The following is a 17,585-nucleotide window of genomic DNA, read 5'->3' as shown; positions in this document are numbered from 1 at the left end:
AGTGAGCCTTATTTGGAGATCCAGGGAGAAGGCATCATTGACATTGATCATAAGCATGAAGTTGAATTCGAAAATTGGTTCCACAATCGTGTATATGGGAGTAATGCGACAAATGTGTCAAAAGAATTATATAGTCTTGCATGCGGATCTGATGCTCTTGTTGCCATTTACCAAGGTTGCATTGTGAATGGTGTTAGGTTCCACACAAAAGACCGTGAACATACTCGTTGTACTCAAAATAGTGGAGTCTTTGTTTCGGGTGAAGATGGTGGAACAAAAACTGACTACTATGGTGAGTTGAGGAATGTTTTGGAGCTAACCTACTTGGGCAATAATCATGTATATTTATTTGAGTGTGATTGGTGGGATACTAGGGATGGAACAGGAATGCAAAGGGATGAGCATTTTACAAATGTGAATACATCTCGTACATGGTATCATTTTGACCCATTTATCCAAGCATGCCAAGCTTCACAAGTTTTTTACTTGAATGATACCAAATTGGGCAGTAGTTGGTGCGTGGTGCAACATATGACGCATAGAAACATGTATGATATTCCCATAGGCACAAAGAATGTGCATGAAGAAAATGAAGAAGATAATGGTGATGCGGTATACCAAGAAAGTGAATGTATTGGGGTTAATGCAACAGTTCAACAAGAAAATGATGAAGACTGAACTTTGTTACATAGAGATGATGTGTCAGTAATAGATTTGGGGGACTTAATACCTGTTGATGATGTATATGTGCAACTTGATGAAAGTATGTTCATCAATGATGACTTGTCTAATGAGGAATGGGATACAGATTCTAACAATGAAGAAGAAACCTATAGTGATGACGATGTTTCAAGCTCAGATCAGGAAAAAGATTTATTTAGCAATGATGAATCTAGTGGAGATCTTGGGGATGAAGATTAAGTTGAGTTTTGAAGCAGGTTAAGTTTTGTTAAATATATAAAGCTTTCATATCTTTTTAGCTATGGTTTTTAAAAAAAATAAAAATGTTAAAGTTTTACTTGGATGTTAAAACTATTTTGTTCACATTTTTGTCATCTACTTTAGTTCACTTTTACATTGGTTTATTCTTTTTATTTCAGGTTAAAATGTCACATGCCTTGGGCTATTGATGATGTTGAGAGGTGATACTTTTCATTGCAAACTTGGTTGAATATCTTCTTGAGGAATTTGTCATTATTTTATTATTATTTGAGAGAGTAGATTTGAATTTAAATTATGTATATGATATAGAACTTGAGTATTATTTTTCCTTATTAGTAGCTATTGATTGAGTAGTTGTTATGCTTATACAAGTATTTGTCATTGAAAATTTGTGATGTGTGGAATTGTGGTTTATTAAAGTCGGATTATTATGGTAGTAACTTGATTGTTCTTATCATGAGTTCCTCTTTTTTGCCCCAATTTAAAATCCCTATTTATAACGTGCAAATAGCACCTTGTCTTCTACATCATGTCAATCCATCTAGCATTCACAAATGGCTAGCATGTGATCCTTGTAGAAGATCCAGCTGCTTGACCCACTCATGCTGTGAAACTTCCTAATTTATCTATAAAATATGGTAAACAATTTTCTGGTATTAAAGCACATTGTTTATGTGTCATTGTACATTTTGACAAGTGCTTGCACTTTTGGAACTCATTGTTGTGTTTGTTTGTTTGGATAGGGGATTAAGAATGAGAAACTTAAGTTGGAACATGTTTAGCTTTCAGAGGAGAATAGTGGGTTATGTGTGTAAAATAAAAAATTGGCTGAAGAGGCTTTCTAAGCAAAACAACTAGCTTCTGCTACTGTTGTGGAGTTGAACAATTTGGCTAGTGAAGTGTCAAAACCCTCCAACATTTCGGTTTCGGGTCTCCTGGTCTTCAAAGGCTGTGAGTAGTCTCCCTTTCTTTTCCCTCCTTTTGTGTTTATTTCTATAATTCAATGTTATTGTAAATTATTCCATATAAATCTAAAATTTTAAAGCTGTCATCGCATGCCATTTCCTTGTAAAACCATGAAGAAGCCTGACATATTCTTGTTTATTAGGATGCTTACCATTTAGTTCTATGTTGCCCCTAATTTTCTTACACTTACAAATTAAACATCGCATCCAAATTTCTATTTCTCATTTTTGTTTGCCTCCAAGCCATTTGCTGAAGAGTTAATCTCTGTTGGGTCTTCTTTTGAAGGTTATGTTGAAAGTACCAGTGGTGGTTCATCTTGAAGGCACAAACGTTATCAGAAAAGAGCACGATCTCACTCTTTTGTTCAACTTGTAAGTCCAAGGCATTTACCAAACACTGCGAAAGAAACAAAGTTTTTATTTTTATTTTTTATCGAAGAAGAAACTAAACTTAAAGTCTGACACTTCAACATTGGGGAGTGTCAAAGTTCACATCTTTCCTGGTTGTGTTAAATTGAGGTACTTTTGGTAATCTCTCTTCATTATACCTTTTGACTATTCCTTAATTTTGGTAAACAAGTTGTGGGTATCTTTGAAAATCAACAACTATTACATGGTTCAATTGTGGGTCTTTGTGTCTTAGAGTTTCATGGGTTTTGAATGATTTTGGAGTTTTTGTGTGTTTTGGGTGTAACTGATTGGTGAATTGTAAAAGTGGTCTTAATTTAATTTGAGTTATGGAGTACTTTTTAAAAGGAGACAAGTTTGGAAATACTGAGAAAATTGGATATGGAATTTTGTCTTGTTCCTTGTTGGCTCTTGTTTTGTGATTTGTTCATTGCAACAAGCTTCACCTTGGTTGCATATCTTCATGAGGAATTCGTTATCATTTGATTAGTATTTGAGTGAATAGATTGGAGCTTTTATTATGTATATGATATTGAACTTGGGTATTATTTTCCTTTATTAGTAGTTATTGATTGAGCAGTTGTGATGCTTATATGAGTATTTGTGATTGAAATTTTTTTATATGCATAGGATTGTGCTTTGTTATTTCCCAACAGGTACCCATGTAAAATTCAGAATGTAAATTTTAAAGAAAAATTTTAAAAAATGTAAAATATTATTAGCGACGACAATGTCATCGCTAATATTTTATCATATCATTAGTGACGACAAAAAATATCATCGCTAATATGCAATTTTTAGTGATGACATGTTTGTGGTCACTTATATATCATTATCTATGATGACAGTAAGTGTTCTCGCTAGTAATGACATATTAGCAACAACAAAAATGTCTTCGTTAATAATAATCTAATAGCGACGACAAAAAAATTCATCACCACTAATGAACTAGTAGCGACGACATTTCATTTTGAGATCTCGAGTTATTTATGACGATAATTGTCACTATTAGCGACGACTTTGTCGTCATTAATAGTATTGTATTTGCGACGACATTAATATCGTCACAAAAAAACTTTTTTGTTGCCACTTTTGTTTAACGAAAATTAGCGACGACATTTTTCGTCGCCAATATAATTAGTGACGATATGTAAAGCATTAGTGACGACTATATGCCGTCGCTAAAGACCAAATTTCTTGTAGTGTCCCTACCCCAATTTTCTGGTTACTAACCCATGTAAAGCACCAGATAATATAAAAATTTATATATATATATATATATATATATATATTTTACTATTCAAATATAAAAAGCTAAATATTAATGCTAATGACATCCTCTAAGTTTAATTGAAATTCATTTTAGATTTCCAACTTTACTTTTGTTCAATTGAGCATTTTAAGTTTGAAATTTATTCAATTTAGATTTTTAGTAAAATTCCATCAAAATGTTACTATTAAGTATTCAGTTAATTGATGAAAAAATATTTTTTGAAAAAACAAATTCTTACATAAAATATTTATAAAATATTTATATTAATTTTATAGATTTTTTCATTTGAGAAATCTTTTTTTAAAACTCAATTAGATAGAATGCCTAAATTGATTAAATTTGAAACTTAAAAAACTTAATTGAATAAAAGTAAAGTTAAAAGATTAAAATGAATTTTAGTAAAACTTAGAAGATGTAGTTTGCATTTTACTTTCAAACTTATAACTTACCAAGAGTATCCAATACAAATTCTTACATAAAAAATTTATATTAATTTTATAGACTTTTTCATTTGAGAATTTAAAAAAAAATCTAAATTAGATAGAATGCCTAAATTGATTAAATTTGAAACTTAAAAAACTTAATTGAATAAAAGTAAAGTTAAAGGATTAAAATGAATTTCAATCAAACTCAGATGATGTAATTTGCATTTCACTTTCAAACTTATAACTTACCAAAATCACATGGGAGAGGCGGATAAAACAAAAATGGTGAAACCAACTCAAGGTGGTACTCTTGCAAACTTATAACTTACTGTGAAAATACTGTAAATACTATATATATATATATTTGCAAGTCTTCTCATTGCATGGGGCATGGACATTGAGTAGTTCCTCTATTGAGTTGTGATGCAAAGGCATATTTGAAGTCTTTCTACTTTCTTTTTTAAGAGGGTTCATAAATATATCTTGCTTACTCCAGACCATAAAGTACATTTATGGATAATGTTTGTGCTCTTGTTTCTCTTTTTCTAAGAAAAACTAAGAAAGCTATGTTCTTGTCTGTGTTAATTGTTGAATGTAAAGCCACAACAAGTGATAACCAAGTTTACAAAATCACCACAAGACTAAAAATTACGAAATAATTGATTGTTGATATAGCAAATACAAAATAGTAATTAAAAAAAAAAAATAGTAAGCAAATCATTGCCTAATATCCAAGGTAGCACGCGGCAGAGTAATTAGGCAGCCTTCTCTTTTATAAGGGATTCTGGATAAGAAGGAATGTGAGTTGACCAATAAGGAAAAGCAAAGTTGAAGACGTTGAAGCCATTGTAAAACGCGCTAATTCCTCGGCATAAGAAGTCACAGACAATTTCCACTGTTTTTCTCCTCGTGTTGAGTTCTAGGTGGAAGCATCACATACACAATATCCCTGTCATACAGATGATAGGCTAGCACCGACACCGTATCATTTAGCCGAGGATAATCAGAAACTATTTCGTTGAAATTAACCTTGTGCTCTAAAGACCATTTGCCTTTTGTAGCATAGTCCTTGAGCTCCCAAACAAGTAACTTACCATCATCTTCTTTTACAATTTGACATATTCTCAAGGCACCATTACACAAACCAAGGCGCTGAATTCCATGCTTTAGTGTCACGCCCCAAATCCCAAAGGGTTCAAAGCGTGCGAAAGACATCTCAAGTACCTGTAAATTTTTCTTTTTTTCTTTTCGACAATTCAATCCACATAAATCCTATCAAGTATCAACATCAAAAATTATCTTAATAATTTCATTGAATATACTCTCAAGGTAAGTCAGAGCTCTAAGCATTAATTACAAAGACCATTGGCCACAAAAGAATAGAGGTCTGAATAATTACATTTCAACAGCTTGTCCCATCAGTGGGAAACATAGTCACAACCACTATAATATACAAAAGAATGAGTCAAGCCTATTCTAAAATGTACATCATCAAATAAAATCCATTACAAAAGTTCAGCCTCCATCAGTAGTTAGTCTAACTACTATTAGCCACCAACAGCTGTCTCAAAATATTGTTGCCTACTCTGAAAAGTTTATAAAAATAATGGGATGAGACTAGGCCCAGTAAGTAGCATAATTAATGGGGGTAGGGGAAATGCAAGTTCCAACTTCAATAATAATAACATGACAAGAATGGTTAACTAATGAAATACCAAATTTCTCTAAGTAACTACCTTGAAACAATATACTATAATATGTGAGCACTAACAATATAAATTTCAAAGCCATAATATCTAATATAAGACAAATTATCACAATAATATACCACACTACCATATATATACCGGTCAGGGGATCCACTCCTTCACAACTGGCATGATATTGTCCTCTCTGGTATGCAGACTCTTGGCCCCATGGACAGCGGCCTCACCCATACCCTCAAGGTTTTTCTCTCCCCCCATGGGCAGCAGAGAGAGCGCGTCAAATAGGCCCTCTCTTGCATGTGGTCTCTTGGCCCCATGGACAGCAGCCTCACCCACACACAATTAAGGAACCTCTTCCCCCCATGGACAGCAGGGAAGAACGCGTCATCCAAAGTAAAAGAGCACTGACCTAGATTTGATTCCGTTGTCACAAAGACTACGAAAACCAAATCGGGTGATCACCGGGAAATCACACATGGCATGGTGTTAAAACTATATAATGCTCACAAGTTACGTTACTTTGAAACACATAGTTTATATCCAAGTAGTTTCAGAAAAACCTTAAATAATCTACTTCCACAAAGTTTGTAAGGTTTTCAATTTCATTCTTGCCACAAAGATTTTCTATCAATTTCTCAAATACTAAGACAAGATAAGCATCTTTAAATTTTCTATTATACCATAGAATCCATAATTTCCTTATCAAAGATTAAATAAAAGATGCTCATTTTTCTATATCAACAATTCATGCATTTCCCCAAATGTAATACCAAATATGATGCATTTTTATATATAATAATATGTAATAGGGTCACAACGCGACAATTTTAAGAAAGCATATATCCATATATAATTTTCCAAAATGTGTTTGACCCAAGAACATCGTTTGTGAAATATGGAAATTTTCTAAAAGTATCCCATTAAGAAGCTACTTACCTCGCAACCACAAAATCCTAACTCTCCAAGCTCCAAGGAGATTAGCTAGAACCTAAACAATTATCAAGTAAACCTATTACAATAAGTACAAAACTTGAAATTGTATCTAACCAAAATTTAGGATTTGCCAAATAAACACTTAATTAGGCAAGCCTACTATTTACCCTCATCAAAAATAATATATACCATTCACAAGGTTTCTCAACAAATTTATTCCCAAGGTATCAACTTCAATTTATAAAGTTAACCCATTTCATAATATCTCCAACATTATGACTAATTTTTATAAGATTTACACTACATCATTAAGAGACCCATGTAGGCAAAAATCAACATATCCTCCAAGACAAGAAATTTAGAATTTCACTAACTCCAAATAAACCCAATGGCAATGGCAAAATTAAATTTACCAACCATCATACATTATATCTTAAAACCCCTAAATTTTTCCACCATACATAAACCTTGAATAGCCATTTTAGCACAAAATATATATATACCCACTCATCAAAAATTCCACCAATACAAAACCCATACATAAAAACACATAAATATCACTTCCAATGCACATAAATCACATGGGTATCATTATCAAAACTTAGATAAAAAATATCCTCAAGCAAAAGTGTAAAACCTACCAAAAGATTAGAAATTTTTACCTCAAAAAAAATGATGAAGATGCTTATGGGTTCCTAAGAATTTTTTCCGGTGATCTTGCCGGAAAAATGATGGTGAAATGGTGTGTTTTGGAGAGGAGGCCGGCGGGTGAGGTGAGGAATGAGTATGTTTAGGTGAAGAGAAAAGAAAGAAAAATGAAAGAGAGAAAGAAAGATGAGAGCCGGCCAAAAAGGGAGAAGAAATAAGAGAAAATGAGTGGTGGAGAGTGATGGGTAGTGGGGTTAGGTGGGGGGCACGTGGGAGGGCTTAAAACTTGACCTTTCCCATTTTTTTTTTTTTTTTTTTTTTTTTTTTTTTTTTTTTTTTTTTTCTGACAGGGACGTGACATTTAGTGCCAATTCCACGGGTTTGTCAATGACTCGACAGCATTTGCTGGTGTACGGATCAAACCCAACAAGGTGTCCACTTGTACTCCACCAGAAAAGCAAACCATGATAGGGAACACCAGCGTAGGCGTATTTAGCCAACTGAAATCCCCGTGGACACGACACTATTGACTCACTCCATTTGCTTGTGTCGGAGGAGAATATATCTACCTTGAATTTCGTTGATTAACCCTTAAATTTAGGAATGCGCATCACCCTATAACTGGATTGCCGCTCTTTCTTACGGCTGAAGATGAATCCAATCCGAGCACTTCTACTACGACGTAGGGGAGGAAGCGCGACTGATTGCCTTGTAATTGGATTTAGCACGTAGTACACAGTCATAGGACGAGACCCCCCATCATCATCGGCCACGAACACATTTTCGTAGCATAAAAGCAAGTCATGACACGAGGCTTGAGCAATGTCATCCGAAACGAAGCTGTTAGTATTATAATATTGATGTATTAAAGAGGCTAGAGATTTGAATTCGGGTTCCTCTGATGTCACTAGGACCATCTTATTCTTTTTACCATGATTGTTGTAGCTGAAGAGCAAGGTAGAGGGTCGCTGCAAAAGTGTGGAGGCGTGGAACCTGCTGTTAACAAAGTAAGCGAAAGAAGGAGAAGAGATTAGAGAGCACCATCGCTGTGAGACACACTTGCATTGAATTATTGATTTCTGAGGCAGCAGGATCAAGATTTCACTCAACACACAGTCGGGAAGATCATCTATTGACGGAGGTTGAAAAAGAGAGTGAGAGCGAGAGCATGGCCACCACAGAGAGCATCGCACAGCATCCATGACTAATCACTCAGAAAGAGAACCGTAGAGCAACAGTGTTTTTGTGTTTGCCTAGGAGTTCGCAACTCACTATATGTTGCAAAGGGTACCAAAAACACTCAGAGTATCCACATTTTTATTCTAATTCTATCTTATTTTACCATTCAAAAAGTTACTTTATCAATTATACAATACAATTTTACAATTCCTCAACATTCAATCTTCTATTTTACCATACTACACATTAAAATAATATAAATATAATAATATAAAAATATTTGCCAATTCTCTCAATTCTCTCTCTGATCTCTGTATCTCTTTACTCTGTCAAACTTCTTTCAGTTACACCAACACCACCGTCCACCTTCTCTCAGTCACACTACCACACCGTCCACCTTCTCTCAGTCACACCACCACCGTCCACCATCCAACTTCTCTCAGTTACACAAAAATCATTCACAAACCAGAGAGAGAAAATCATTCACAAACTAGTTAAATTCACAAACCAAAAATCATTCACAAAATCCAGAAATCACAAACCAAAAATCCCACGCCACCGTTGCACCACTGACCCACGCCCACATCAGTCACAAACCCACCACCGCCAGAAATCCACACAACTCGGCGATCTCCACCGGTAAAAACCCAAATCACACACCGATCTCCGATCTCCGATCCAAATCAAAACAAGAAACCCATGCCGCCGCTGCACCACCTGACCCATGCCCACATCAGTCACCGATCTCCGATCTCCGATCCAAATCAAAACAAGAAACCCATCACTCACCGATATGTTGATTTTGTCGGTTTGAAGAGAGAGGGTCATCCACACATACAAGAATGTCGGTTTGAAGAGGGTCATCGGAGCACCGATGCCTCGTCAGTTGAGTGAATCGGTAAAGGGATTGGAGCACCGATGCCTCGTCGGAATCACTATCAGAGAGAGAGGGTCATCGGCGAGAGGGTCATCGGAGAGAGTCTTGGGTCTGGAGAGAGTAGAGAGCAAATGAGAAAGAGAGAAGGAAGAGAGAGAAAAAAAAAAGAGAAAGAATGAGAGAGGAGAGAGAAATTCCAGGGTAAATAAACAGAAGGAGAGTATTAAAAAATTATATTTTTTTATCCCATTTAGTTACAGTATCATCTTACATTTACAATGGTACTGTAGCTATATGGCAAAAAAAAATTGGCTTTTCCAATTTGTCATTTTCATTGCTGAGCAATATTTGAGTCTAAATGCCAAATACACCTTACATTTAGCATATACCACACTCACTGCTGATGCTCTCATAAACCCCAAAGTCCAAAAACCTGAAAATCTCTAGAACCCTATTCTAAAAACAAAAGTTGCGGCTGTCTTTGATCACATGTTTACGAAGCCGCACAACATGTGTATATATATATATATATATATATATATATATATATATATTAGCATAAGTCGGCTGGGTCTGTATCTTGAGAATATTGCAGAGTCCTAGTAGGGCTAGTAGTCTTAACTCTTAAGTTGGCAAAGTAAACCAACAAGGACTAGTAGGACTTTTTCATGTTCTAGTCTCATTTTAATTTTTTTATTTGTTTTTTTATGGGAATTTTTTTATTTGTTTGATTAAACATGAAATTAATTCTCTATTTATTTCAATGTAAAATGTACATATCATCGAAATAAAAACTTCAAATCTCTATGCATCACTATCAAGGATAACCTACTGCAACACATTCATCCATTGTAGATTCAACTCCAACTTCGTGCATGCTCTACAATCCTACCATACCAAATAAAGGAAAATATTTTTAAAGTCATTTTTATGGATGTGATCAAACTTAGAAAGAAAATATTGTGCTTTAAAATATTTTACAGTAAAAGTATTTTCTTCAATATTTTTTATTTTTATGTTGAAACAGACACAACATAAATAAATAAAAATTACAATTTTCTATTTTACTCAAAATCTTTTTTTTGACTTTTTTTTTTTTTTTTTCCATATACTTCCACACCTATACAATCCTCTTTCTGTAGTTATTGGTATAGCTTATTACCTCTTAATGTTTTACCAGAAAATTGAAAAAAAAAATTAATTGTTAAAATACAATAATTTTCAAATTATTTAGAAGTCCACCGCATTTTCGAAAATTTTTAAATAATTGGCATATATATAATTCATTACTAATTGGATTGTGACTCTGTTTAAATGAAATAAGCAACTATTGACCTATAAAAATTATCAACTTAAAAAATAATTTTAGTATAAATTGTATTAATTAGGGATATAAGGACCATGAGCCCAATGTTGTACAATTAAACTAAGAATACAATGTACACCCAGGCGTCAAATTTTAACTTCAATTTGGATTATACCCTATTGAAATAGAAATTCTATGAATTTATAATAAGCCCATCCAAACTCTAATTTTTCTATTTATTAATTATATTAGTATTAATTAGATTATTGTGTTGACACATCAAGGACATTGTGACATATATATGGCCGCTGGACATTTGCCTCATACGGACATTTACGTTCTCCTGCTCTCAGAAGGTAATGAAGCTGAGTCTTATTTAAAAAAAAAAAAAAATGAAGCTGAGAGGACCCAGAAGACTATGGAGCCGTTTGGTACATGTGTTTAAAAATTAAAAATTATTGTTTGAAAATATTTATGAAAATACGTGTGGGTGAAAAAATGTACAAAAATGCGTAAAATACTGTTTAAAAACTGAAAATAGTTGTTTGAAAACAACCACCAACCACCCCTATAAGTCTCGGTATTTCTATTAAAATACCAATATGTGTCAATTCAGCTCCAAACTATTAACAAATAGGTTCTAGGTTAAAGCATTGTATATTAGACTATTATGGCCTTCAACTAGAGGGAGTCATCTCAAAGCAATGTAGTATAAAACTGTGGCCTATCAAAACAAATTCATCGTTATGTTCTTGAGCCCACCCAAATTATTGGGTCCCTAAATTAGCCAGTTAGATTAGGTGAGTGTGGCCCAGTCCATTTATCCTTTTGGGTTACGACTTGGGCCTTTGAGATTCATGAATGAGATTGGAGAGAAAAAACTGTGAATCCAAAATAGAGTTATTAGTGATATATTCTAATGCAATGAGATTAACTCAAGTTTAGCTTTGAAAGTTGAGGCACTGGCCATAAGAGAAATAGGTATCTTCTTCAATCCCTGAACCTGAAATATGGTTAGATGATGAGGAAATTATAAAGGCCTTAATATCTATGTTCATCCATGGAATATCAGAAGAATTTGTCAATATGGTTGGCATAAAGGTGTTACCATCTCTAGCTAGGCCTTACACTGCAGATGTAGGTTGTAATAGGTGTATGTAATCTTACTTCAAAAAGGTAAAAAATGAAGAGAACTGTTAAAATAAAAATATATATAATTTAGATTTAAAAAAAAAGATTTGTAATTTTTTATGTAAAATTATACATAAAAATAAACTGAATAAACTTTAAAAAAAAAAACAAACAAACAAAACAAACGGCATATGAGTTCACTGCACTAAGCACCGTTTGTCTTGTTCAGATCAGTGTCTCTTCAATTCTATGATTTTCCAGTTTTCCTAAAAAATTGAGGGTGCGTTTGTTTCGACAGTAAAGCAATTCCGGAAAATGTTTTCAAGAAAAGAAAATATTTTCCGCAAAGGAAAATATTTTTAGGTGTTTGGTGGCATTTTAAAAAATACTTTGGAAAATATTTTCAGGTGTTTGGTTATGATCTTGAAAATATTATAGAAAATACATTTTTTACTTGATGCTCATATTTTCTCAACTTCCAATCAAATATTTATCATCATTTCTCAGTAAAATCACAAAAGAAACAAAACCCAAAAAAAAAAAATCCTAAAATCCGAGAGAAGCGGCGCGATCGCGAAGGAGGAGGCGCGATCAAGGATCGCGAAGGCAGCGCGATCAAGGATCCTGGGGTGCGACGGCGCAATCGCGAGGGCTGGGGTGCGTCGGCGCGATCGCGAGGGCTGGGTGCGTCGGCGCGATCGCGAGGGCTGGGTGCGTCGGCGCGATCGCGAGGGCTGGGTGCATCGGCACGATCGCGATGCTGGGGTGCGCTATCGCGATCGGTGCTGGGGTGCGACTGCGCAAGATCGCAGTGCCAGGGTGCAACGGCGCGATCTCGCGGTGGGTGTGGCGGTGCTCGTTGGACGGGGGTGAAGATCGGACCGGCTTGAGGCTGCGTTTGTTGCTTGACTGGAGCTGTGTTTCTGGAGCTTGACTTGAGGCAGCGAGAACGCGAGGGGAAAATGAGGGCTGAATTCAATTGAAGGTAAAATAAAAGCGGAAAAGGATTTCCGGGTCAGACGCTGTTTTTTACGGTCAACTGATTGCTATTTTCCATTTGACCAAATTTTCAGCCCCTGCCAAACATCCGAAAACGCGTAAAATCATTTCCTGAAACCGTTTACCGTCGAAACAAACGCAGCCTGAGTCTGAATTTTGTACCCGGTAAATTAAATATGAACAGTACGTTCACTTAAAAAATGTGAACGGTACGAATGGAGCATTCATTGGTGATTTGATGAGGGAATTAAATGAGAAAATGTTTTTCTTCTCAAAAAAAAAAAAAAAATTAAAATAAAATAAGAGAGTGTTTTCGCATAAGAGAGAGAGAGGGAGAGAGTGTTTAATTATTATTTTTTTGATGAAAGAGAGAAAGTGTTTAATTGAATTAAAATATAACGTTTAGTAGATAAAAAGAACCTGGATTTGATAAACCTAATAAGGGTGAAGTAAATATGTTTTGCATTTAACATATGAGGTGGGTAGTTGCCCCTACCAAACTAGAATATTAAAGATTCAGCAAAGAAAAAAAAGAAACTAGAACATTAAAGAACGTGGTAGAATAGCTTCCTAGCAATTACTATTTCCTTATTATTTGAGTAAGAAGCACTTACTGTTGCCCCAACAGTAAGGTATTATTGACTCTTTTGTACGGTGGTATTTTAATTTTGGAGTTTGTTAACCAATGTGCTATGCTGTTGTTAAAATACACTTATTGCTTTATTTTTTAAAAATAATGTCAAGCGATATACCTAAATCAAAAGAATGACACACACACAATCACAATGAATTTGTGCATGAATGTAAGATACTGAATAATTAACTTGTTAACGGGAGACCATAACATATTTGCTAATGAGCAATTTTGAAAAAGTTTTGATATAAGTTTCATAAGGAATATAAAAATTTGAAAAAAAAAATCAGTTGCTTTAAGAGTATTTTCTAAATTAATGCCCGTAAGCCATTCGTTAACTTTTTCGATTTTAATTTATCCCTTCTTTTTGTAGGTTCTTTTGTCTTTAAAAAAACATGGCAGGGTGCTATTTAACTTTAATGAGGTTTTAAATAAGTAATATATAAGAATTTTAGGTTCTTTTCTCTTTACAAAAACATGGCAGGGTGCTATTTAACTTTAATGAGGTTTTAAATAAGCAATATATAATTCTTATATATATATGATGAGAGAGAAATAAAAATGTTGTTAATTAGGTGAAAGAGGTATAAAGCAATTTGCAATTAATGTCGTTTTTTTAATCATTAGATTTATTAGAAATATATTGTCTAAAAAATGTGTACCTCTTGTCAAATTACACTTGGAATCTCTCTCTCTCTCTCTCTCTGTGCATGTGTGTGTGTGCACTCACACACACACACACACACACACATACATTAGACTCATTACAAGCGCTTTGCACGTGCAATTTTTTATTTATTTATTTGTTTTTTTGGTTTAGTGTAATAATGTTTAAAAGTGATATATAAATTACTGTGTTTTTTTTTTTTTTTGTTTTCAAGAAAGAGGTAAAATAACGTGGAATAATGTTTAAAAATGAGACAAAAATAGTGTCCTAAGTTTTAAGCTGAATGGAGAAGATAAATGAAAAAGTCTAAAATTTAGGAACAATAAATTATTTTTTTAACCAGTTTGTGTTTTTTTATTTTAAAATTAATTAACTAAAAGATAGGGGTATTTTAAAGAGTTTAAGAATCTGTGTGAGGATATTTTGATACGCAAAATGTTGAAATCCAAACAGGATATCCTGTTATTAATAGTGTGCGTGTATATATATACATACATACAAGTAAAAAAACTTGAGATTTAAACAAAAGAAAGATGATATATGTTAGTGTGGATAGATGATGATTTGTGATAATTTTATAGAATTTGGATAACAAAAATTTTGGAATATTTTAAAGAATTAAAAAAAAACTATAGAAATTTCGTGATAAGAATGAGTAATTTTTACGTGAGATATTGAGTTTTTTATTTTTTTGGAAGTAATTTTGTATATATATTTTTTATAAAGATAATTGAATTATTTGAATACAAATAGATAACAAATAAAAATATGAATAATACATTTGAATACAAATAAGTGGTGAGAATAACAATTTTATTTTCTTTTTTCGTGAGATAGTATTACTCTTTTAACATTTTTTTTGGAAGAAGTAATTTTTTTTTAATTTTTTTATGAAGATAATTGGAGTATTTGAATTCAAATAGATAACAAACAAAGATAGGATTTAGACATTTGAATACAAATGGGTGGTGAGAATAACGGTATTTTTTTTCTTTTGTACGTGAGATTCTATTACTTAACATTTTTTTGTTTTTTGTAGTAAAAAAATTAAACTAAAGGGTATGTTATTTCAGAATTTGTATGAGGATAGTTTGGTATGCCAAAAATTAAAGACGAAACAGGAAAACCCTCTTGTTAAAATATTATATATATATATATATATATATATATATGTATGTATGTATGTATCCAATCCTTTCAAACATGTAATGCTATCCATTATCAGCTGCACAAAATCAAGGGTGAATAAATGGCAATACAATTTTATGTAAATTTTGTTTCCTTTGAAGACTACTAAGTACCAGTCAGTCCAGCAAAGAGTTAGTTCCCAACAATTTACTATTAGAGGAGATGCAACGTTGATACTAGAGGGAAAAGGCAAACAAGAAACAAGAAATGACTTGAATCCTATTGTGTGTGACATATTGTTCTTCAGAATTATAAAAAAGTAAAAAGAAAAGAGATTTGCCTTACCTTCAATGTTCTTGTGTATTGGAAATGACACGTGCACTACATGTGTTCAAAAATAGTCATGTGTTGACCTTATACCCTATCCAATGCACAAGAATATTAGATGTATGGAAGCCTTATCCCACCGTATAAGAAATACAATTTTAGATTTGTGAGACAAATTATTACTATTTATGATTGAGTATACTTACTTAATTCAATAGCAACATAGGGGTATAGATCATTGGTGCAGAATTAAGTACTGTCTAAAGATAAAAGACGAAGATTTATTCAATGTTAACATTCATGTGGTACAAAATTGCTAAATAGAAAATTTACTATTTAACTAGGTGGAGAAGGAGCAAGTTAAATATGCCGAGCAACCAAAGCACACTTATGCCATATTCGATTCCCCTTGGGAATTGCCTTGGATGCCCTTGATGAGTAATCTGGTAAGTGAACAATTGCCTTATCCAAATCATCGTGACAAGTTTTTCCCATTTTCTTAATAAGTTGTACGCAGCATTTCCTAGACACAGGTAATTTCTCAAACATTCCAAGGAATATTTCTTTCCCACACTCATCTTCTACTCTCCTAGCACAATGCAACAAGTGCAAGGGATAACCCCGTACATGCTTTGGTGGGCTTATCTTTTTTTGAGCAAGTGAGGCCATGACTCCACTTGCTAAGATCAAAGCTACCATGATGAAGATGTTGTTGAACTTTGCCATGGTGCAAAACTAGTACCAGCTAGCTAGAGGTTCCTTAATTTTCTGTTTGATTAGACTGAGGTTTTTGGGATGGTTTTCAAGAGTGAGTGATGGGTATTTTTATATGGGTGAGGAGAGGTGGTGATATGATTTTGGATTTAAAAAACAGTTTTTAAACTTTAATTTTGCATGAGATTCTTTCATTTAACTTGTCCAAAATTTGATGGGGGGTTTCTACATTGCAATGAATAAATAAAAACGTTTCTATCATTTATTTTGTTCTAGAGTTATTAAAAAGCTAATAATATTGTAAAATGTATCATCGAAATAAAAACTTCCAACCTTTATGCATCACTATCAAGGATAACCTACTCCAACACATTCATTCATTGTAGATTCAACTCCAACTTCGTGCATGCTCTTTAATCCTACTACACCAAATAAAGGAAAATATTTTTAAAGTTATTTTTATGGATGTAACCAAACATTAGAAAGAAAATATTGTGCTTTAAAATATTTTACAGTAAAATATTTTTTTCGGAATTTTTTATTTTTATGTTAAAACAGACACAACATAAATAAATAAATAAAATTCAATTTTCTATTTTACTAAAAAAAATAACTTTTTTTTTTTTTTGCAAATACTTCCACGTCTTTGCAATCCTATTTCTATAGTTATTAGTAGCTTATTACCTCTTAATGTTTTGTCAGAAAATTGAAAAAAAATTAATTTTTAAAATACAATAATTTTCAAAATATTTAGGAGTCCAATGCATTTTTCAAAATTGTTTAAATAATTGGCATATATATATAATTCATTACTAATTGGATTGTGACTCTGTTTAAATGAAATAAGCAACTATTGACTTTCTTATTAAAAATATCAACTTAAAAAAAAAAAATAGTATAAATTGTATTAGGGATATAAGGGACATGAGCGCAATTATTTTCACCCTTCATAAGATTATTATTCTTTTTTGGGAGGTGGGTCCTAATGTGGTACAATTAAACTAACGAAGAGTAGAATGTATACACCCAGGCGTCAAATTTTAACTTCAATTTGGATTATACCCTATTGAAAGAGAAATTCTACGAATTTATAATAAGCCCATCCCACCTCTAATTTTCTATTTATTATATTACTATTAATTAGATTATTGTGTTGCACATCAAGGACAATATTGTTGACATATACATTGCCGTTGGACATTTGCCTCAGATGGACATTTGCATTCTCCTGCTCTCAAACAGGTAACGAAACCGATCGAGAGGACTTAGAAGACTATAATCTCGATTTTTTTGTGAAAAATACCAACATGTGTCAATTGAGTT

General features: G+C 33.1%; 1 protein-coding gene and 2 long non-coding RNA genes across 3 annotated transcripts; 1 reads left to right on the top strand and 2 right to left on the bottom strand.

Annotated features, from left to right (window-relative positions):
- Window positions 1-878: 878 nt before the first annotated feature.
- LOC142634481 (uncharacterized) lies at window positions 879-1,745 on the top strand. The gene is made up of 3 exons (XR_012844191.1): window positions 879-938; window positions 1,101-1,142; window positions 1,686-1,745. It is a non-coding gene; the product is annotated as an uncharacterized LOC142634481 (long non-coding RNA).
- A 3,548-nt stretch (window positions 1,746-5,293) lies between these two features.
- LOC142633795 (uncharacterized) lies at window positions 5,294-7,469 on the bottom strand. Its single transcript, XR_012843970.1, has 3 exons — window positions 7,315-7,469; window positions 6,656-6,707; window positions 5,294-5,599 (listed from the first exon to the last, which is right to left on the bottom strand). It is a non-coding gene; the product is annotated as an uncharacterized LOC142633795 (long non-coding RNA).
- Window positions 7,470-7,884: 415 nt separating this feature from the next.
- LOC142634715 (putative F-box protein At1g47300) lies at window positions 7,885-8,502 on the bottom strand. Its single transcript, XM_075808986.1, has one exon. It carries the CDS (start codon window positions 8,500-8,502, stop codon window positions 7,885-7,887), a length of 618 nt encoding a protein of 205 aa, XP_075665101.1.
- Window positions 8,503-17,585: the final 9,083 nt, after the last annotated feature.

The sequence above is a fragment of the Castanea sativa genome, chromosome 5, assembly GCF_040712315.1.
Source record: "Castanea sativa cultivar Marrone di Chiusa Pesio chromosome 5, ASM4071231v1".
In the NCBI taxonomy this organism is placed as follows: domain Eukaryota; kingdom Viridiplantae; phylum Streptophyta; class Magnoliopsida; order Fagales; family Fagaceae; genus Castanea; species Castanea sativa.
Note: the sequence above shows the minus strand (reverse complement) of the source record. Positions and strands in the feature narration are given on the sequence as shown.